The sequence below is a fragment of the Rhopalosiphum padi genome, chromosome 3 (assembly GCF_020882245.1).
Source record: "Rhopalosiphum padi isolate XX-2018 chromosome 3, ASM2088224v1, whole genome shotgun sequence".
Classification (NCBI taxonomy): domain Eukaryota; kingdom Metazoa; phylum Arthropoda; class Insecta; order Hemiptera; family Aphididae; genus Rhopalosiphum; species Rhopalosiphum padi.
Window position 1 is genome coordinate 45,359,463 of NC_083599.1, and position 24,074 is coordinate 45,383,536.

The following is a 24,074-nucleotide window of genomic DNA, read 5'->3' on the forward strand; positions in this document are numbered from 1 at the left end:
AGAATTTCTTTCTGAAAGAATTATTTTTTTTTCAAGTACGTTAACTTTTTCTTTAAGAATTTTATTTCACTTTGATAAAATCGAAATTGTTTTTAATAAGTCACTGAAGTTTTTGTCCATTATTACAAATTGTTTACATAATAAATGTTTTTCATTGAGGTATTTTTTAATTCATTCAATACTAGTTTAATCAATAGTGGTTTTAGAGCCCATTTCATAAAAATTAACAATTAATTAACTACATAATTTATAAGATAAAACGCGAACGACGCATTTCTGATTATACGTGAATTATTACAATGTTATTATTATAAGTATATCTTATTTTTTTATTTGTGTACCTATACTAATATTATATTTTAAAATAAAATCATAATAAATTATAGTGTTATTATGTAATGTTTATATGTCATGTATATATTATGTACTAAGTTTTAGTAGTATATACCCAGACAGCAATTTAGTAACGTTTATATTATAATAATAATGTATATTAAATTATGTTAAAATATTTAAATACAAATGTTATTATATTATTATAGAAACATTTATTTGATATCATTATTTGAAAAACATTTTTTAAACATTACCATAATATTCAGTTTTAATTTTTATAATTTTAAAGTTACTATAACATTTTACATTTATTATTTGAGAAATGTTGTAAAAATGTGGTTTTGAAAATATTGTATACAAATGATTTTAATAATATTTAATTAAAAACCTGAGTAGAATATTATAGTAAATATATTAAAATTATATGGAATAGGTAAAAAGTATTACAAAAGCTGTCCTCACGTTTAAAATGAAAAAGTAATAAGTATACTACACTTTATGTCTTTATGTATATAAATCCCTGGTCTGTAGACTTGATCGATATAGGTACACGGACATCTCCCAATCAAATACACCCATTTGGCCATTTAATTTTAATGTATACTGTAATGTAGGTATCTAATAAAATGATACTAATTATAATTTATGTATTGTATTAAATACATAATTTTCCATTATTTGAATTGAATTTGTGGTAAGTATTATTTTAGGTATTTTATATAAATTCATGTGTTCATGACTTATGAAATTATGATAATAAAACTGTTAAATATTATTTTATACGTCGGTGAACTGTGCACATTACTACGTAACTATAACTTGGATATTTTCAATTTTGTATAATAAAATTATATAAATAACAAGACTAGTCGTGCTTAATGCTTATCTCAGTATTATCGATAGTACACGACACGCGTATGCCGTCTCTATGGACAGTTTGTATTTACCCAGCTTGCCGTCAAAAAATATATTTTTAGATTTCTCAAAATTCTATGATATTATTGTTTTTGAACGCGGATTATTGTGACGCGGAGTGGCGGAGTGGCGGAGTGTTGATACCAGTTCGCGGCAGTGCCTAAAGATTAAACATTTAACGATTTAACGTTTTAACTATTTATCCGCACGCCATTACGACGATACGTGTCTTCTTTCACACTACAGTTTACACTACAGTAACAGTGTGAACTATTATTACCAAAACCAAATATTGGATTTTATGCTGTTTGTGGTAAGTGAAATTCATTAAATTATAAAGTTAACATTTTAATTTTATATTTTTATAATAGGTATATACTATATAGTGCTTTATAGTGGTAGATTTAAACATTTTTAAATACGGGTGGGTACATACATTATTTGGTAATGCCAGCTAATAGTACGTCCTGATTTTTCTTTTCCGATTCAAGCACTGACTAGAATTTAATATAGTATTTAGCATGGCAAACACCTATTGTTATACTATGTTTTTTTAACTCGTTCTTCCTACTATAAAATAATTAATTAATTGTAGGAACCTACTACCTAACTATAGTATTAAATTATCATAATTATTAGTTCCTATATATATTGCATACATTTTACCATAATTTATTGACAAATTTAAAATGGTTTATATTTAAAAAAAAAAACATATTGTTGATTTGTGAATATCTAAAGTTTGAAATAATATATAATATATAATTAAAAAGATATTGAATTTAATTGGCATACTAAAAAGAGTATAAAGATAGTAAAAAGATCAAGTCTTTGTTTATTTATACCAAATCTATTCACTCTTCTAATAAATATTTTATTTAAACTGTTGCTGATTTCCTGGTTGGGTGACCATAACACTTGTATTAGTTGTATTACCATAATACTTCTCTATTTCTCATTATAATACATATTTTAAAAAGTATAAATTAATTTAAATGATATTAAACTTAAATAAGTAAATTATAAACTAAATTAACTAGTACTGTAAAAAATTAAATATGTATTATTGGTGTATTTGATAGGAACAAATTTAAGTATATTATATTACTTTATTTTTTTGGTAGGTAGATACTTACAAAATTACCATTGTATAATAATAATAAAAATTTGTATTTTAATAATAAATTTGATTTTGTTAAATTTTTATTGGTATTTGGTAGTGATTACTGAATCATAATGTCTACTAGAAGAATAGAAAGTGTACGCACTAAGAGAAGAAAGATTATGAAAGAAATAAATGATGTCGAGGAAATGCTTTCACACTCAAATTCATTGGAATATGAACCGCCAGAAAATGTTTTGGAAATAAATAATTTAAATCTTATGCCTTTGTTTAAATATGATAACTTAACATCTAGCTCTAAGAACCAATACAATATTTCAAATGAGTTTCCGTCAAATGCTTCAACTGATTTACCATTACCAGTTATCAACACTTATAATGAGCCAACAGATACACATATATTTAATAAAGATAAATTATTCATAAATTCATCTAAACAATTTTCAGTTCAAGAATTTTTAGCTTCTTGGGCAATAGATTATAAAATTCCTCATAATGCAGTTAATGGTTTGTTAAAAGGTTTAAAAATGCATGATTGTTTCAATAATTTACCAATTGATTGCCGCACAATTTTAAACACTCCTATTAATAAATCAAAAGAAAACCGAATTGTCAGTCCTGGAGTTTATCATCATTTTGGTTTAGAAAAAGGAATTAAATTATATGCCCCATCAAATGTACAAGATATTCAAATTGTCATAGGAATTGATGGATTACCAATTTCAAAAAGTAGTAGTTCTCAATTTTGGCCAATATTAGCTTCCATTTTGGTTAAACCTCCACTAAAGAAATCAGTTTTTATTGTTGGCCTTTATTGGGGAATTGAAAAACCAAAAGACAGCAATGAATATTTAATTGATTTTGTTAATGAAGCTAAACGTTTAGAAACTGAAGGTATTATATTAAATGGAATTAATATTAAAGTAAATATTACATTGTTTTGTTGCGATGCTCCTGCAAAAGCATTTGTTTTAAAAGTGAAAGGTCATACAGGTTTTTATTCATGTACTCGTTGCACTATAGAGGGAGAATATGTATGCAATCGAGTATGTTTTCCTTATTCCCAAACAAAGTCAATTGAAAGAAATCATCATGCATATCTGAATACTGAAGATGAAGAATACCAGATTTCAAATCAAACTTCTGTTCTAGTTGAATTACAAAGTTTTAACTCTGTAAAATCTTTTTCACTTGACTACATGCACTTGGTTTGCTTAGGTGTTTGTAAAAAACTCATCAGCCTTTGGATTAAAGGACCATTAAATGTTAGACTTCGGTCTTCAAAAATAAATGAAATATCAACTTTATTGTTAGCATCCAATACATATCTTTCTTCCGATTTCTCTAGAAAGAACAGATGTCTTCCAGATGTATGTCGCTGGAAAGCTACTGAATTTCGTTTATTCTTATTATACACTGGACCAGTTGTGTTAAAAACCATTTTGAGTGAAGAAATGTACACCAATTTTATGGTTTTGAACATTGCAATGTTAATTTTATTAAGTCCTGATCGAAAATTTCTTCTTCAATATGCAAGAGAACTATTAGATTTTTTTGTCAAGAACTTTCAACATATTTATGGACAACAATTTGTATCACACAATGTCCATGCCTTATTACACTTATGTGATGATTATGATTTATTTGGTCCACTTGATAATTGTTCAGCTTTTGGTTTTGAAAATCACATGAAAGAAATAAAATCTAATCTTAGAAAAAATGAAAAACCTTTGGAACAAATTGTTAATAGATATTATGAAAAATATGAAAAATGTGCACTAAATAATTCAAGTAATAAATCATTAATGGACAATCAACCAGTTTTGAAACATGTCCATGATAACGGTCCACTGGTTGATGATTTAATAGGTCCACAATATTACACTCTTATATTTAAAAGTTTAACCATCAAAATTAAAAAAGATAGTGATAGTTTTATACTAACCAAAAATGGAGAAATAGTAAAATGCATGAATTTTGCTCAAAAAGATGGTATTATCATGCTTATTGGAAAAAAGTTCAACATTTTATTACCCTATTTTGTAGATCCCATTAATTCAACAATTATTGAAATATTTGAAATTAAAAATTTATCTGATCAACTCAAACATTGGGCAATATCTGATATTAAAAAAAAAATGATGATATTTCATCATAGTGGGAAAAAAATAGCCATGCCCATTATTCACACAGACATTTAAATAAATTGTAACTGTAAATAATATAAATAATATAAATAATTAAATAAAATTTTTGTGATTAATCATAAGTTGTATAGGTAGATATACATTTACCAGTATAAATTTATAAATTATTACTTCAAAATATCAACATATTTTTAACAATGGGTACATAATTAAATTAAATATTTAAAACATCATAATTTGAATTATTTCCTTTTTTTTATTTAGATGGATGATCAAATAGGATGGATTATTGTTGAGTTTGTTGATGATGAAAGTGTTGAAGTGGTACCAAACTGTTGGTTAAAAAATAATTCTTGCGCTTGGCCTAAAGCTTCTAAACAAGCGAAAAAATATGTCCAAAAAAGAATTAAGCCAAATATGAATGATTTTATATTTTACAAATCCAGACAAATTGGACATAAAGTTTATAGTTAAGAAATTTTGATTTTAATAAAGATTATCTAGTGAATTATATACTAATTAGTTTTATACAAATTATTCAGGTTCATATAATGAAGCAAAAATAAAATTGCCATTGGCAATGCATAAATCAGACTTATCAAGTGCTGATGACATTATTGATGGTATGACAAAAAGAAAAAGGAAATTTCCTTATTATAGAGGTCAAAGTTTGTCTCCTGCCACAACTATAAAATCAAAAAAACTTGAAAAAGTTAATAATTCAAAACAAATAAAAATGTCTTCTAATAGCTGTCCCCCTCGTTATCACGGTAAGATTCAAAATGTTTTTTTTCTTATTCATTTGTAGTTGTATGTAATAATTTGTATTTTTCTAAAAACTTTTTTTTAGATGTTTCTCAGTCAGTTAATTTAAACGAGGAAACAAATATTTTTGAACCTTCTGATGATTCAAATGATGTGTCTTATGACTCGGACAAAGATCCTCTTTGGAAAATCGATAAAAGCCAAAGTATAAATATATTTTTATAATATCAATAAGATGAATATTTGAATTATATAAAATTAATAAAATAAAAATATTTACAAAATTTTAATTTCATTAAAACATTATAAAAAGAAAATAAAGTAAATTTTGAAAAGAAAATAGGAAACTACATTGAATTGTTCTATAATCTTTAAGAAGTTTTACACCCTGTTTGACTTAGTATGCAAATTAGAGAATATTATATATGTTAATATTATTACCTATTAAATAAATCATTTTAATCTTCATTATATATAATGTTAGATGTAATAATCTATATTTAACTTAATGTAACTCGTCAAATAAATTACAATTTACTGTATTTAATTATTTATATTAATATATCTTTTATGATATATATGTTTATTTTTATTTAAGCTTAAAAAGTTGTCGGCATTATCATGTCTTACTAAATTTGTGTTGTTATAATAGGCATTGTATTAAAATTGAAACTTTTTTCTAGTAATAATTGTGTTATTGTATATTTAAACTTCTGACGGTAACTTTTTTATTTTATAGGCAAATCTGTTATTGATGGTATTAATTGTATAACACCTGAAAAACATGCCTCTTCATTAGTTAATAAACCCATTGATGATATAGAACATATAATTTCATCTCCTGTTGGGACTTGGACGGTTGAAAAAAATGAGGATACACAATTATTATATAAAACAAGTTCTGATCGAAATAGTATCAAAGTTAAAAAAATATTATTTTGTGATCAAAATATTGAAAACACAGGTAAATATAATATAATATAATTATACGTTTACATTTTAATTTAAAATAATCTAATAAATGTAAAATTTATGGTTCAAAAACTTCATTGTATGACGTATGATTAAACTGTAGAAGTATAAGTATTAATATTAATTTTCTTTAGTTTGCCATTGTATAAAAAAAAAAAAATAAACCTATAGTTTTATCAAACCAATATAATATATTCTATGTACCTACCCACGTATTTACACATATTCTTTTATAAATTAAGATACTTATTTCTTTTTTATAATACTATATAGGATCATCTGGTATTACAGCTAATATTTTAAAACTGCCACAAGATACTACAATTTTACAAAACCAGCCAAATATATCTAATGGTATGTGCACTGTTTTAGTAATATACTATAGTAAGATATAATATAGTTAATGATGCTATAAAATTCTATTTGACTAAAGATATTAAGTTATTCACAAATTTTTCTTACATCAAATATATGATACATATATGCTCACATTTCAACTTGGAAAAATAAACCTGCTAATATATAATATAATAATGATTTGACAGATTTTCAACGGTTTATTACTAACACTTTGGTAAATATGAAATATGACATTGGCAGCATTTTAAGTATTGTACAATCAAACAGTATTAATATTAATACATTGATGGCTAATAAAAATACATCAGCCAAAAATATCACAAATCTTGACAACATATTTCCTATTAAAAATCATGATGAATTAGAGTCATTGGAAATAAAAATTAAGACTGATGAAAACTTTAAAAATACATTGGTATTATACTTTTTAATTCTTATAATTTTCCTCTATTATACAATTGTCTTGTAAAATGTGTTTCTTTTTAGGTTACTCAATTATCAGTGTTAATAGATGTTAATGATCTTGGAAATAGTGTTCGAAGAATTGTTTCAAGAATGTTAAGTGATGTTTTGCTATCTAATTATTCGTTACATGGATTTAAGTCTAAGCTATGTTTTTCAGGCTTAAATACCTATCGTGTTATTATAGGTAAACATATTAAATTGAACTTGTTTGGTACAATATAACTAAAACTATTAAACAAATAATCACTATAAGTAGTTGATAGTTATTATAATTAAATATTGAAATATGCTGCATTTTATTAAATTTGCTATATTTTATTTTATTAATCTAATATTATATTATTATTATTGTATTTTGAATATTATAGATGCTATACGAGTTAACGTCAAGTACAGTGTTGTTCCTGAAAAAGAAATAGATAACTCATTAGGAATTTGGCTATCCCATGCTCCATTCCGCATTAAAAAAGTATCCCAAAAACAAGAAAAACTCTCAAGAAGCCTTTTATGAAGTTAATATATTTAAAAGATTATGTTATCATTATTATTATATTATTTACATTTTTTTAAATTCTTAGATTTGTATCTTACAAGTTTGCAGTTTTTATTATTTAATATTTGCTATTTTAATGAAGTTAATATTGGGTATATATTATACTACTCACCAGTTATTATTTTTATTTTTGTGTTAGATCATAATATTATATAAATATAAATTAAAATATTGATATTCCAATATTATATTAAATTTATATATTAATCATGTAAATATATTATATTATTATTATATATATGTATTTCAAATTTGTATGATTTATATGGTCAATAAATGAACATTTTAGTTGAATTTGTTTATTTAATTACAATAATCACACATATTTTAAAAACCAATGTTAAAAGAATTAAGGAATAATTAAAAATAATTTTTTTATTATTGTTTTAATGTTTAAATTAAAATATTACAATACTATTGAGTTAAAATGTTAATCAAATATTTAAAATTATTATTAACTGAATATTATGTTATTAATATTATGATAATATTGATAATATGTTGTTAGGATAACATGAAAATAGCGGCCAAATAATTTTGTAGTAATGTTACAGTAACATCTACAAATATTATTATAACATTGAAAAAATATTTTACTAAATGTTACTGTTGAGTAAATAACATTGGTATAACATTATAAGAATATTCTATTGCTGTCTGGGTAGATAAATCGTTAAATACATTATAGGAATATTTTAATTTCCTTTAATCCAACAATATAAAATATTTGTTTTGCGCAATCGCAAATGCTTGCATAAATATAAATACGTAAAAAGTTCACAAAAGCTTACGTCTTCCATTAATGTGAAAGTAGTTATTTTTAGTAGAATAATTACTAACACTATTACAGCATCTGTGCATAATACGTTTATTATCCGTGAATTAAACAATTATGAATTGATTCTTTTTTAATTTAACTACTCCAAACCTATACATTTTATCCTGTGCGATTTCAGGTTTTACCGAAATGGCTTATCGCTCATCCGAATGCAATTCAAACCGGAAACGAAATATTAGACAGCGTATTGACAGTCATTTGTAGTACAAGTATATTGGTCGGTGGTTTGATTGGCTGCTTCTTGGACAATACCATACCAGGTACGACTATAACATTTAAAAAAAATCCATGTAAATCGTGATAAATTAGAATAACCATAAATGTATTGTTAATATAGGCACTCCGGAAGAAAGGGGTCTAATAGCTTGGGCCAATGAAATGAATCTGACTAGTGAACCCACGACGGGTGAAGAAACGAGTACTTATGATTTTCCGGTTGGCATGAAAGCGTTAAGGAAGTTAGTATTGAATTAATTCATTAAAATACAATGATGAGTAATTTCGAAAATTGTTAAAAATATAAATCATATTAACGCGACTGCATTAAGTTAACATTATAAAGGAATTTTTCTCGAAATAAAATCGAATAATATTGAACAATTAATTACTATTAATAACACAATATATATATTGTATACATCTAAATTCTAAATACTGTATACATGATTATGTTCTTATTTTTCATTTTTTTAGGATGAAATGGACGTACTCAATTCCGTTTTTACCAACCTACAGACCAAAGAAAAACTAGAATTTTCAATGTGTATATTTTATTAATATGATTTATGGTAAAATTATAAAGCATTGTTTGAGTTGTATGTATACATCGAGTATCATTATTTGTATCATAATTTATAAACCTTACAAATATAATAATAAAATGTAATAAAAAATACATGGATTGCTCGCAAACTAATTAAATATGATTACACAATTTCTTATCTGGTAATAAAATAAAATTGTATATAATTTTAATTATCTACTATAAACTGAATAGGCATTATAAAATTCGAGATTCTTAACTAAGCGAGGCAAACATTAATAGGTACAATTGAATTAATTTAACTACTTTTAAAATACTCTCGCTTAAGACGATTCCCCGCCTAATACGCTAATTTTTACAATGATTAAAATGTAATAACTCTGGATAATATGATTTATATTCCCGAATAAGATGTTCTTCTTGACAGTGATATTAATATAGTATTTAAAGACATACTTCACTATTAAGATTATAATACATAAATATAATATAATAAAGTAACCTGTAATCATCGTTATCGAATGATAAGTCAAGCTTAACTTGGGTTGTTCTACTTTATTGAGCAGGATATACTCAACAGGAGGTTTCCGTCTTTTATTAAGACTAACCACCATGAACACTAGAACTTGGTCGCAGCAGTGTCTGTACTTAAAATTTCTAATGCATTTCATACATCACAATTTCTGATAAGTTATCCACTTTTCTCATACCACAATATTAAAAATTTACATTGTATCAAAATTACAAAATAATGTTTATCATCTGGATGCAATGTATTTACTACTTAGAGTACTTAAAAAAAACCAGGTAAAAAAAAAATAATTTTAATTTTTTTTCTTGATATATAGAATCATCCTGTGAAAAAAACTTTCATTGTCGAAAATCATTTTTAAAATACAACTGGTACCGTCACAAAATAATTTGTGCGGAATCAGGCAAGCGTAGGACTGTGTGCCCTGCATTTTTAGCTATCTTGTCAATTACATATCATTTAAATCTGCCCTTAATTTCCCTTACTCTTGTGAGAAGTTTTGCCTTAACCATCAGTCTATCAAATTTTTCACCTTTAAAAAGAAGCGGTTAGGAATTTTTTCTAGGTTGACAGAATGATATGGAGCATTGTCTAATACAATAATAGAATTACGATCAAGGTATGGTAAAATATTTGCAAACCACTCTTTGAACGTGTCGCCGTTCATTTCATCGTGGTAGTCCATAGAATTTTTTTTTGATTTAAAGCAAAGTAGTCCATTTTTAACAAAGCTTTTCTCTGAATCAATATGTAATATTATTAAACTTCGCCTTTTCCAGTCGGATTTCCTACACCTGTCATCAGTCCTTTATGAAAGCGTCATGTTTGGATTTTACTGTGTTGTCTAGTCACACTAAATCATTGCAATCGCCTGCATTTAACCAGGTCTCATCCAAGTAATAGATGGGATGTTTTTGATCACGGTACATTCATATGTCATATAAATAATTTCTTCGCCAATTTATCAAGTCTTTTCTCTTCCCGTCAGAAAACTATTTCTCTTTCTTTTTGTATAGACAAAATCCATTTTCTTCAAAATTCTATAAAGATTTGTCTTTGAGAAATTTGAGAGATCGTCATCGTCATTTATTGCTTGACAAATTTTGTCAAGTGTAGGTAATTCGCGTCGAAGCCAGAACGAGTGTACGTTTTGTCGTATTCCCTGTTTATGAAAATCGTCAATTTTTTTCAAAAACTGACCGTTTCACACGCTGTTTGGTAGGGAACATAACAGTTTTAGTACTTTATATTGAGATATTGTATTGGAAATTGACTTTGTCCCAACACTAGACGTGTTAGACAATTTTTTCAGCATATCATTATAAAAAATTGTAGGTTCCTTTTCTATATGCTCCTTTTACATATTGATCAATATTATATATTATGTTATATATTTACGATTACATTTTCAAAATATTTAGAATTTTTTTAAACAATTTATAAACCATTAAAATTTTCGATTTTTCTAAATGTTTTTCTTGAAATGCCGATAAAAAAAATTTGGTGTTCCAAACAATCTTTAAAATTTAATACAAGGTTTATTATAAGTTGTACTTAACATATTAAAAAAAATCAAAAATCGTTAGTTATAATTTTTTTTTATAAGCATTTAAAGTTCAAATGTTTACTAATTATGTTAAAATCGCGAAAATTTGCAAGGAATTTTGTAGTTGAAAATTCATAACATTTTTGTGATTTATACTTAAGGTTCAAAAATCCAATACAAGGTTATCCATTTCCTTCAAGTGACTGTAAAAAAAATTCTAGCGTCAATATAGAAAAAATTTAATGAGCGTATGAAATTTATTTTTTATATGATTTTTTTGCGATACGAGTATTTTGCAATTTAAATATAGGAGGTAATAATATAATATATATATATCCTACTAATTATCCTAGACTGACAAATCATCTCCGTTCAGAAACGTTTTTCGTATACAATAATACCGTAATACAAGTTCATTGCATTTAAATTTAACACATCCATTATAGTGACCTCCATCTCTACTGTACAGTAGAGCGACATCCACTTGCCTACCTTTTTTTAATTGTTTTAATATACTACTTATCATACTGAATAAAAATACACTACATTTCGTTTATATTCAATGTTATCATTACAATAAAATTAGGTTTTAAAATATTTTATTAATTTACATAGAATGAGCCAGAAGTTGATGTTGACAATCCTGTACCTACATCTTCGTGTGTACAAGTAGGATGGGATCCAAGTACAGTGAGTGAACCAAGCTGTAGTAGTATTGTTAATCAGATAACTGCTGTACATGAAATAACACCAACTTCAAATTTTAGTCCAGTTAGCAATTACAAATTTTACTTCCAAAAATTGCTGTTGACGGCCAAAAAAAAATTAAATACTGCATTCATGAAACTTTTTATAAAAGATCTACAGCCTTTTAGTATAGTAGAAGACATAGGATTTAAAGAGTTTGTAAATATTTTAAACCCAGGCTACAAAATTCCCAATCACCATACCCATTTCCAAAACACTTTTTCCAGCGGCTTATGAAAAATGTGTGAATGAAGTTAAAGCAGCAATGACATGGCTTGTTTAACAACAGATTGCTGGACGTCCAAAGATAATAAAAGGTATATTTCTATAACTGTTCATTTCATTGACAAAATTTTTAATTTGATTATATTCTTCTAAGTTACCGTTCCTTTATTGAGAACCACATAAGTGATAATCTTTTTGAGCAAATAAATAAAACTTTAAATGCTTGGAACTTAGAGGACAAAATAGTATCTGCTGTATCTGATAACGCCTATTCAAAATGCATTAGGACAGTTAAAATTTAAACATTTCGATTGATTTGCTCACACGCTAAATTGTATTGTTTAATCTGCACTAAAAAAAAAATGATCTCATTGATAAAGTCAAAAATATTTTTACTCATTTTCGTTAGAGTACAAATACAAATAGCAAATTAATAGCATATAAAAAAATATGGGGGTCAATGTTCCACTAAAAGTGTTACAAGATGTAGCAACGAGGTGGAATGAAACATTCTATATGCTAGAACGCTCTGTACAACTGGAAACTATAGAACAGGGGACAATGGGTCTTTTAGACAATATAGCACCTTGTTTGAATTTCAAAAAATGGACAGCTATCAAAGAATTTTTAATATTTTACGACCTTTTGAAAAGGCTACTAGAGCTGTAAGCGGAGATCAGTATATAACTGCTTCATTAGTTATAGTTATTGCTCAAAGGTTGAAAAACGTCTGTGAACAAATGAAAAATGAAAATTATTCTTTCAGGACTTTAGGGTTCTGGGTTGGTAAATAATTTATTAAATAGTATGAGAGACCATCAACATTGGGGAAAAATAGATAATAGCTAGACCTTAAATAAATGTACGTTACTTGATCACCGGCATGAACATATATTTCTATTTAATCCAAAAAGGTCATTATTAACTGATATATTCATAACAAAACATTGAACATTTAAATTTATTCCTAAGCATACTCTTTTATATAAAATAGGAGTCGGAATATAATTTTCTGTATTTGCTGTTTCTTCTGTTATAACAATAAAAAAAGAAAACATTATCAACTTTCCAGGAATGTCATGCCTGCTCCATCCATTTGGAAAAACAATGCTATTTATATTTTCTTGAAGTTTAGAGAATGAGAAAATCCTTACTGAATCATTAATAGAATCAGTAATAGAAATTTCTATAGATGGTTTAGAATTGAATGGACAATCCATTTTTGGGTCTTTTTTTTTGTCAGTTTTCATTTTTTTAGGTGAGCTATTTCTAACTAATTTAGGTAATTTTCTTCGTTTTACAGAGTTGGATAGGTATTTTGGACAGTTTGGAAATATTGACGGTATAGCTCCTTCTTTTAATTTCGGAATTTTATATACAGCCTGTTGAAAAATGATAATTATTAATTTCTAATATAATACGTTTATTTATTAATTATTATAAGTACTAGCTGGTGCCTAATGGTAACAATTATAATGATGTAAACATGTTTGGTGTTTTAGAATAACAAGGAAATACAATTGCTATACATTTCATATGTTTACTTAATGCAATTGAATTTTTATTTGTTTTAATTAGATTGTGCTTATAAGTAAATATTAAATTAGCCAATAGGTAGGTACCTATTTATATCTAATAGATATAGAAAACATACCTCAGCTAAAATTGCCCCATTTTTGTCAGTCATTATTCGTTTCCTTAAAATTTCTTCTTCGTGGAAATGCCGTTCACAAACCACCTGGCGAGGTTTTATTAAAAAGTCTTTCCTCGGAATTGCTTTTGTCCATTCTCGTAGTTTAATATCATCCTTAGGAACTGTGAAAAAATGATATTTTTCTTTACAAGAATCATAACCGGAATTACAACCGGGGGCAATACAGCGATGTCCTGGCATTTTTGACGCGGAATAAATTAACTTAATCAACACTATAAAATTTATTCTAATTTCGAAGGAGACAAATGTACTATTTTAAATTTTAATGGTAAATCCGTATTCCGTAACGGGTGGTGAACTTGAAAATTAAGGCGAACAGAGCGTCGCGCTCCAAGCGGATTATATCAACAACGGCGACAATAACATCATCATAATTTTATACAGTCGGTATACACAAGTGCATGGCCGTGATCACCGGTTTAAAAACATACCATTCACTTTCACTTATAACGAAAATATGCTTAGCTCAGTAAATATAGTGAAATTTACAACACAGATTATTTCGGCATACAGATCAGAATCTACATCGATTGAACATGAACCACAGATTTCTAACCAGCCAATAAATACAGTGAAGCAATTTTCAATTTGAGAGTCAATCGATAAATATGTTTCCCAAATGCAGCCTTCGGTTAGAACATCAGCATCACGGGTTATAGTAGAGGTGCAAATTTATATAGAAGAACCGGTAATAAAAATAATCTGTAATCCACTAGATTGGTGGCAAGATCACAAGTACAATTACCCATTTTTGAATGTTATGTTGCCTAGGGGCTACAACTAGTTTGCGCACATTTTAAAATTTCTCTGCGAAAACATGTAACTCGTTTGCGCACAACATATTGTAGAAGGAACCACTCGATTGCGCACAACAAATGACATTCAAATCATTCAATAATATGGTATAGCCATGATTATATTTTGTACATAATATTATTATTATATACCTACACAGCTACACACAACACACGTGCAAACAATGATATTAGGCATATGGATAATTGCTTTTTAGACGCAAATAATGGTCTGTAATCGGCAATATTACTTCGATAAACTTTATCAGTAATTATGACCCATCAATAAACTGGTACAATCGTTTTGAAATCACAAACACAAGTTTTTAATTTTAGTTTCGACAATTCTCTCGTACAGTGTTTACAGAAATATGGATTACGAAATAACAAATATATACTATACGCGTCGCGGTAAAATGTGTGTTTCTATTAACAATTTTAAGTTTTCGAAGTACAGAAAATTAAAATGTGGGAATTTTTCATTTCGATGTACCAATAAAAAATGTAAGGCAATTGCTACATTAAATCCTCAGTGTACAAGTGTTATTAATCATAAAAACGAACATAATCACAGTGAATATTCTGAGAACGCAGTACATAAAGATATTATCCGTAGTTCTGTTAAGAGAAAGGCCGTTGAAGAAATGCATACACAACCAAGTAAAATTATTAGACGAGAATTATTATTAAAATCAGATTATAATTTAAATCATGGTGACATGCATTTGTTACGAAATTCAATGTATGCAACTAGAAAAAAACATTTCCCAAAACTCCCAAATACTGTTAACGAGGCTGTATTACAGCTGAAAGAATTTCAAGTTAAATTTAAAGATGAACAATTTTTGTATTTCAGTGACGATAATAGTGTAGTATTTTTTACATGCTCAACAAATTTAAGTGCTTTATGTGATGCTCCACATGTATTTAGAGATGGAACATTTTCTTATTGCCCAAAATTATTCACACAACTGTATACTATTCATATTTATCAAAATTATTTTTACGTACCAGTAGTATTTTGTTTTTTAGAAGATAAACATACGTCAACATACACAACTATGTGGGAAACACTTCAAAATCTTTGTACTCACATTCTCGATCGGCAACTTATTATTAAAGAATTTCATGTTGATTTTGAAAAATCAGCTCATAGCTCAATTTTAAATGTCTTTCCACAGTGTAAAATTGTATGCTGCACATTTCATTTAGCTCAATCTTGGTTTCGTCGAATCCAAAAAAGTAGTAAATTATTACAGGAATATAAAAATAATAATTCAGAGGTAGGTAAATGGCTTAAATATTTTTTTGGTTTGCCGTACTTGCCATCTGATGAAATAGAAATAGCATTTTCAAATTTAATAGCTATAGCTCCACCTGATGGATTCTACTTCTCCGATTATGTTTTTTCATCATATATATTACCTAATTCAAATTTCAATCCATCCCTGTGGGTAGGCAAACCAGATGATTTACCCAGAACAACGAACGGAGCTGAAGCATTCCATAGGCATTTTAATAATCAATTCTATAACCCTCATCCACACGTATACCAAGTAATAGATGTTATTTTAAACATTCAATCAGAAACTGATCTTAAACTGAATTCAATAAAAATGAATATTAATAACTATCGTCGGAAAGAAATGTTACAAACAATTGAATACATGAAAAATTTGTGGACAAAGTATACAAATAACGAAATTTATCAATTAAATTACTTGGAACAAATGGGCAACCGCTTCCAAGGTAAACCTTTGAAATAAGTAGGTATCTAATTAAAATAAACATAAATAAATTACCGCTACAATAAAAATTACTTGTGCATATTTTTTAACACATAGCACTCCAAAAATACATTTTTAACCACACCAGTGAAGTTAAAATATTCATTGACAGTCCTAAGTCTGTAAAAGTGGGAAGGGAAATGTGTGCGCAAACCAGTGGTTACACAAGAAATAATCTGTGCGCAAACGAGTTGTAAAAATGTGCGCAAATGAGTTGTAATTTTAGTAAATGTGCGCAAACCATGTGCACCCTTGCCTAGGATCATCTGTTCCATGCAAGTGTGTATTTTCTAAGGCAGGTCTTTTAATATCCAATCGCCGTTGTTTCTTAAACACGAAAAGCAGAAATGTAGTTATTTTTAAATAAAAATGCATAGTTTATTTATCTAACTAACTAATATTTTTTTTATTATTAAGAATAAAGGCTTCGACAACGACGGTCGTTAGCCTGTTAGGTTAACATTGTAAGATTAAGAGTATTTTGGTAGCTTAGAAATACTTAAAAATAAGTGCTTACTGCTTATATACATGATGAAAAGTGACATTTAGAGATTGTTTTATAATAAGTTAGATAGTTTGATGGTATTGAAAAAATTGAAGATTGCATCAGTGTTGGTCTCTCCAAATGCTTCTTCGATGTTGGAGGGGTGGTTTAAGATGCTTCGTTCGTTGTCATACTTGGTACAATGGAAGGTGAGATGTTCGATTATCAGTGGTAGGTTGGTTGTTCTTCATGATTGAAAATGAGTGAGATGTGTGTGGCCGATTCTAGCTTTTGCGGTGGGCGATCGCCATTTTTGTATGGTTTTTTTAATTTGTTGTCAGAGATAAAGCCCCATTGTGATTGGCATGATGGGTGCACATTTGGCACATTGGCTGGATGTAGATTCGGTTAATAGTTCTTAATAGGTCTTTTATATGGTAATGATTTTATAGCAGTTGATTCGGCGGATGATATTGCTTGGTTAGCTAGCTGATCAACTTCTTCCTTACCTTTGATGCCAATATGTGAATGGACCCACATAAACTCAATAGTATTTTTGAGTTAGCTATAATGTTAATTATTTGTTGAGAAATTGCATTTGATGGGTTGGGGGACAGTAATAAAGTTAAAGCACTGAGGGAATCGCTTACGATAAGAGCTTTTTTTAATGTGATTAGACTCAACGTATATAGTGGCTTCTCTGATCAGTAGGTATGTAGTATGGCATCAGTAGGTAATTTGAATAGTTTTTTAACGGGTCCAGAGATAAATGCACAGCCTGTGCCTGTAATACTTTTAGATGCATTTGTGTAGATTAGGTTAAAGTCGTGAAAAAATGAATTTATGGTTTCGTTGAAATATGAGGTAATGACGGAATGAGGATTAAAGTTTATATTGAAATTAGAAAGTTGCGTGTGAACTTGAGTAGAATATAGCCAGAATGGAGTTGCTAAGAAAGGATATGAGGTTTCAATATTGAGCTGAAACTTGGATTCCTTGCATAGGTGTGTGTATGTTTCCATAATTGTAGCTGGTTCTTTGAGCTTGCTAATTGGTGACACGTCAAAATATCCCCACAAAAATATTCCATGAAAAAATATCCCGGTTAAATAATAACTCAAAATGTTGACCTTCATTATAAAAGTTGCGATTAGAAGTAATAATCGCACTATATCTAAATTCTAAAGTGAACGTGTGCCATTCGTTATTTTGATGATAGTATAGAGCAGCCCTATGCAACTCTTGTCATATAACACGATAATAAATGTGCCGTTAATGTCCGGGACCCGGTCAGGTGGCGTGCTCTACTTGTCAAAGTTTGTGATTGATAAAAAAAAAACTATAATGTGGAACCATGGCCTTAAACAATAGACTTTAATAATTATTAGTATAGATTAATTAGATTATAGTTTATAATATTATTTTAATAAATGTAATTTTATTACATTATACGTCGTTTAAAGACTAAAGTATTTTGTAAGTATTAGTACGTGAAGAGAAAATAACAAGAACTAAAACGTTTCAAAGAATAAATAATAATATGACAGCAATTAAATGAAGAAATACGTTTTTCAACAAAGCCAGTACCTAGGTAACTCAGAGAAGAAAATAATAAAATAAAATATACACAACATTATTTTTTTGTTTATTTTTATTTTTATTTTATTTTTTAGCATTTTCTTTTACTTTTTCTTGATTGGATTTGGATTGTCTTGTATATTGTCTTAAATGCATATTAATATAATATTTTATTGTAAACGATATTATATAGTATTTATGTTCAGTACATGGAAATGTGAAAGAACCATACTGAGTAATCAAACCTTCAATAATATCATCAACAATTGTATTGCTATTCACATGTTTCATAAATTCATCTTCAATAGCACTTATTAAGTTGTGCAAATATGGGTTTGGGTGTTTTAACCATCCTCTGCTTTTAATATTTGTAAGATCAGCTTCTGGTTTAAAATTTGATACGACAGTAAATGCTGATTTACATTTTATGCAACTTGATCTCTTAAGTAGCCTGCCACATAGTACTTCAAACAGTCAACAATAGGCGCAATGGAATAATCGTGTTCAACGATGTCAGAAAATTCTCATTCGCCTTGATTTACAAAGCCATCAAGTTTTTTTGTAGTTTTTCCAATGCTGAAGGCTCTGAACTGGTATAAATACTTTGAATGTCTGATATTTTTATTAGATGACTACTAATATCTGTTTTTTCTACAGTACAATTTCTGTACTTGGGAGGTTTCAAGATGGCATATACTGTAAGCAACTTGTACACTTGCAAAAATGTAGGTGTGGAGGGATGGTCGTTTGCTCCAGAAGCCATTCTCACGGTACCAAAAAATCGCTTAAAAAAAGGAAAAACAATGTACATTTATTAATAATAAAAGTATATTATCTTAAATTGCTAAATTTTAATAATATTTACTTCATGGGCGTCTTGATTAATTTTCCCTGTGAGAATGTAGTCAAAATCATATTTTTCCTTCATGTAATTTACCAATTCTATACATGAACTTATGGTAACTCTCAAACCATAAACTTTCTGCCGTGCTTTTGGTTAAAAATTCACTTTCAGTTATATTCCCAGATATGAAATTAGATTCCCAGCTATCTAACCATTTTAAAGAACGTTGAAGTATCTAGGATACAAAGGTATATATTTTTTAATTAAATCACAATATGTTAAGTTTGAATTTTAAATAATTATTACATATTACATTTTAATATAGTTCACATTGATGCTCACAATCATGTATTATTGTTATTGCACTAAACTATAAAACAAAAAACAAAAAACATTTAATAGGTACGTAATAAATTATACAAAGCACACAAAAAGCCAAGCAAACAATAAAAACCCAACATTTATAATCAACCTCATAATTTTTTGATTTTAGATGGACTCCCTGACAAGGAATTTTAGCATTGAGAGCGTCAAACATATCATTAAAAACAAGACAAAAATTTATTGTTGCATCACAATTTTGCATTTCTGGAATTTTATGTTTGCTATAAAACGATAAACCACCAGCTACTGATTTGCTAAGAAAAATTTTGATTTTGAAATTTTAATTTGCTAAAATATAATGTTATTGTAAATATTGGATGATAACTTTAAAGAAAAATTGTGAAGGTAATTTTCTAACTTGTGTAGCTAAGCGAACTCTCATTTTTAAACAAGAATTATTTAAACTGATATGATTAGCTGTAATTTTCGGACACCCTTAATTGGCTGTTACAATTTTTTTTGTCTTGTTCATGTAAAGTCACAAAATGCTCCCACTTAACATAATTTTCATTTGGATTAATCTGAAATTTTTATATTTATTACACAAAATGAATTTTTTTTTTTTTTTTATTATTAGCTATTAGTATACAACTATGACAGCTCGAATATTACAGAGATAATACATAAAACAACATTATACATTAAACATTATAATACATATTAAATAATGAAGCCAGCATTCAATATAAAGGTAATTATTAATTTAATGGCGGTAGTGGATTTTGTATTAAGTATGGAGTGGATATTTAAGGGGATATCAAGAGTCTTAAGTTCATTAGCTAAAATAATGCGTTTGAGTTGTAGGGCAGGACAGTCAAGTAGAATATGGGATAAGTCACAAATACATTCATTCAGGTGAAGAGTACAGAATGGAGAATCATTAAGGCCAAGTTTAAAGGAGTGGCTGGGTAGAAGATGATGCCCTATGCGTAGCCTATTAAATTGTACTATATATGGTCTATGTAAGTGTAGGTTATTGAACCAGGTTTTTTAAAGGATATTTGGTGTAATATTTCTGTATCTTGAGGCGAATTCAGCAGGTAGATTGTTCCAGAGAGAGAACCAAATATTAGTAGAGTATAGTTTTATAAGAGATGTGAAGTCAGAATGGGGGAGTTGATAAATAGAAGGAAAGATGAGATTGGATGAAGATTTAGCCAGGTGGTCTGCAACTTCATTAAAATATATGCATGAACCCAAAGAAAGTGGATGTTATAGTTAATTTGATTTAATGTAAAAATAAGGGACTTGATGCGAAGAATAAGTGGAGACAGATGAGAGTTAAATGGGTTTGAATTTAAGGCTTGGAAGCACGACATAGAATCTGATACAATTAAGTAATTATTGGGGGGGAAATTTTGGATAAGTTTTAAGGCTTCGGTGATGGCATAGCACTCAGCTGTAAAGGAAGAAGACGTAGGAGGAAGGTTATTGCTAAAAGAGAGTTGTAGATCAGAAATATAGAACGCATATCCAGCGGAGAGAGGGGAGACTGATCCATCAGTATAAACCGCGATGAAGTTAAAAAAGCGTTCATTAAGATAATTCAAAACGGCTGCATTGACCGAGGAAGAAGACATAAATTTAAAATCATTGGAGAATAGATCAAAAAATTTATTATCAGAATGAATCTGAGGGGAAAAGATAAGAGAGTCGTAGGATTGCTCGTAAAGAGGGAGTTTAGTTGAATTAATAATATATTGGTGGAAATTTGAGATAGAATGTGCTATAATTAATAATACGGGCATAGATTTAGGAACATATCGCCAATTAAGGTACAGTGAGTAATAAGTGTCAAAGATACGGTGATCACTATAGGATAATGATTTCAAGAGAAATTTGCCGGCAAGCCAGCGGCATCTGATATTAAATGGTGGGCAGGTAGATTCAACTTCCATAGCAGGGCAAGGTGTAGAACTGACGTAACCCATAATGGTTCTGATGCATGAGGCTTGGAGTTTATTGATTTTTTTTCCAATTAGAAAAGGAAGCCGATCCGAAAAGAAAACATCCGTAATCAAGTTTGGAGCGTATAATAGACAAATATATAGATAATAGACTTGAAGGGTGAGAGCCCCACCAAGTACCAGTTACCGATCGGAGGAAGTTGGACCATCGAGAAACAAACGCCGTGAGAGTTGAAATATGTGGAATCCAGCGCAATTTGGGGTCGAGAGTGATGCCAAGATAGGTAATACTGGGAACAAAAGGGATAACATAATTGTTGAGATGTGTATTAAGGTTGTTTAAATATCTGCGACGAGTGAAAATGATCGATTTGCATTTTTCAGGTGCAACATCAAAAGACACTTTGATTAGGATATCATTCAGATCCTTTAGGTCAGAGTTGAGGCTATCAATAGCAAGGTTAAGATGTTTATTAGAAGAGAATATTACTAAATCATCAGCGTATATAAGACATTCATGACCAGACTGAGAAAGATGCTTTTCAACAATACTCATATACTCATACATTGAATAGGATTGGGCTAAGGCAGCTACCTCGTGGAAGGCCAGTGAAAGTGGATCGAGTATTTGACGATCCAAAGGGAGAGAAGAAAACAAGATTTCTGAAATTGAAGAGAGCAGACAGAACATTACAGAACTTAGGGGGGACATTTAATGAGAGAAGATAGGTAATGAGGGTAGGAATGTTCACGGAATCGAAGGCGCCGCGGATGTCAACAAATGTGGCGACAAGGAATTCCTTATTATTAAAAGCATGGTAAATGTTACCAATGAAAGTCGAGAGGCATTCCATGGTACCCAAACCCTTCCTAAAAGCAAACAAATTTGCAGGTAAAACATAGTTGGATTCTAGCCACCAATCAAGTCTTGTTTTCAGCATATATTCGAAAACTTTGCAAAGAGAGGAAGAGAGAGCAATTGGACGAAAAGAAACATTAGAATTAGGTTTGGGGATAGGGATGACACGATAAGATGTCCATGAAGGAGGAACCTGATTAGATGATAGAATGTTATTCATAATAGATAAAAGGTAAACCAGAGCATTTGAAGGGAGGTGTTTTAGCATAATAGGTGATATGTCGTCGAGACCGGACGCAGTAGATTTCCGTGAAGATATGGCTAAATTTAATTCTGACATAGTAAAAATATTAGTGAGAACATGAGGTGGAGAGTGTAGAGAGTGATCAGAAGGGCAAACCTTTGATATAGAAGGGACATAGCACGGAGCGACTTTAAAACAAAATGAGTCGAACCAATCGTCATTATCTGGAGGTCTGACAGGGTTGATACAGTTTTTATAGTGCTTAGCTGTTGACCAAAGGTGATGTATGGGGAAAGATGGATTTAGATTTGAACAAAATTTTTTCCATTTTTTCCTCTTTTCATTTTTAATAGCCTGGTAGTTTGGGCACAAGCGTTTCGGTAATTAATAAAGTCAGACATGGAGCCTGAGCGACGAAAGTTTCTAAAAAGAAGGGTTCTGTTTTTGACAGCTTCGGTACAGTCAGAATTCCATCAGGGAGGGGAGGGTGGATAAGGATTGGTATTTAATCTTTTCTTAGGAATTGTAGAATCGGCGGAGTTGCTTATAATACTAGTGAAGGTAGAATAGGAAAAAACTGGAGAGGAAGAATTTGTCACTGAAGAGATAGAATTATGAATTTGAAGAGAATACGATGACCAGTTGGCTTTATTGAAGTTAAAAGGTAAGTAGATTGAAGGTGAGGAATTCAAGGCGGAACAAGATGGTACAGGATCAGTGATCCTGTTAAAATTAGCTGTGATAATGGGGATATGATCGCTACCGTGAGGATCATTGAGGACTTGCCAAGATAGATACCAGATTATATCAGGGGAACAAAAAGATAAGTCAATTGCTGAGTTAGTTGAGTTGGGGCGACCCACATGTGTGGGACTACCATCGTTGAGAGAACAAAGACCAAATGAGTTAATGCAATCATAGATCTGAGAACCACGGCGGGATGCAAGTTGAGAGCCCCAAGCGGGATGAAATGCATTAAAATCGCCACCAAGTAGCGTATTATGCGATATCAAGTTAAAAAATTCATGCCATAAATTGGAAGGAACATTAGAATTACTGGGGATGTAGCAGGACCAAAATTTTAAAGGAGGGTGTGAATTGATAAGATGCACTTCGATACCTATGATGTCAATTTTACAGTGGGTAAATCTATTTCTGGTAGCGATATCTAAAGGAATTAGTTTGGATTTGG

At 28.9% G+C, this 24,074-nt stretch overlaps 3 protein-coding genes across 4 annotated transcripts in view; 2 read left to right on the forward strand and 1 right to left on the reverse strand.

Annotated features, from left to right (window-relative positions):
- The window catches only part of LOC132926709 (solute carrier family 23 member 2), a 36,082-nt gene extending 26,784 nt beyond the window's left edge, over positions 1–9,298 (forward strand). For both annotated transcript variants that reach the window (XM_060991109.1, XM_060991108.1), the window contains 3 exons: positions 8,593–8,734; positions 8,812–8,932; positions 9,168–9,298. In XM_060991109.1, coding sequence (XP_060847092.1) covers positions 8,593–8,734; positions 8,812–8,932; positions 9,168–9,225 — 321 coding nt within the window. In that variant the 3' untranslated portion in view covers positions 9,226–9,298. The remainder of the gene's footprint in view (positions 1–8,592; positions 8,735–8,811; positions 8,933–9,167) is intronic.
- On the forward strand, positions 660–7,831 carry LOC132927883 (uncharacterized). The gene is made up of 9 exons (XM_060992460.1): positions 660–1,564; positions 4,786–4,990; positions 5,064–5,291; positions 5,372–5,491; positions 6,026–6,250; positions 6,532–6,612; positions 6,804–7,033; positions 7,105–7,267; positions 7,452–7,831. Exons 1-9 carry the CDS (start codon positions 1,553–1,555, stop codon positions 7,592–7,594), a joined length of 1,407 nt encoding a protein of 468 aa, XP_060848443.1. The 5' UTR covers positions 660–1,552; the 3' UTR covers positions 7,595–7,831.
- A 3,864-nt stretch (positions 9,299–13,162) lies between the features above and the next one.
- Positions 13,163–14,261, reverse strand: LOC132925124 (uncharacterized). Its single transcript, XM_060989545.1, has 2 exons — positions 13,942–14,261; positions 13,163–13,669 (listed from the first exon to the last, which is right to left on the reverse strand). The coding sequence occupies exons 1-2, from the start codon at positions 14,179–14,181 to the stop codon at positions 13,163–13,165; spliced, it is 747 nt and encodes a 248-aa protein (XP_060845528.1). The 5' UTR covers positions 14,182–14,261.
- Between the last annotated feature and the right edge of the window lie 9,813 nt (positions 14,262–24,074).

Excerpts from the sequence above, each read along its gene's own strand:
- LOC132927883 (XM_060992460.1), top strand. Across the intron at positions 7,034-7,104 it reads AAAACTTTAAAAATACATTG|GTTACTCAATTATCAGTGTT; the intron begins GTATTATACTTT and ends GTTTCTTTTTAG. Across the intron at positions 7,268-7,451 it reads TACCTATCGTGTTATTATAG|ATGCTATACGAGTTAACGTC; the intron begins GTAAACATATTA and ends TGAATATTATAG.
- LOC132925124 (XM_060989545.1), bottom strand. The coding sequence starts at position 14,181 with ATGCCAGGACATCGCTGTATTGCCCCCGGTTGTAATTCCGGTTATGAT. Across the intron at positions 13,670-13,941 it reads ATGGGGCAATTTTAGCTGAG|GCTGTATATAAAATTCCGAA; the intron begins GTATGTTTTCTA and ends ATTTTTCAACAG.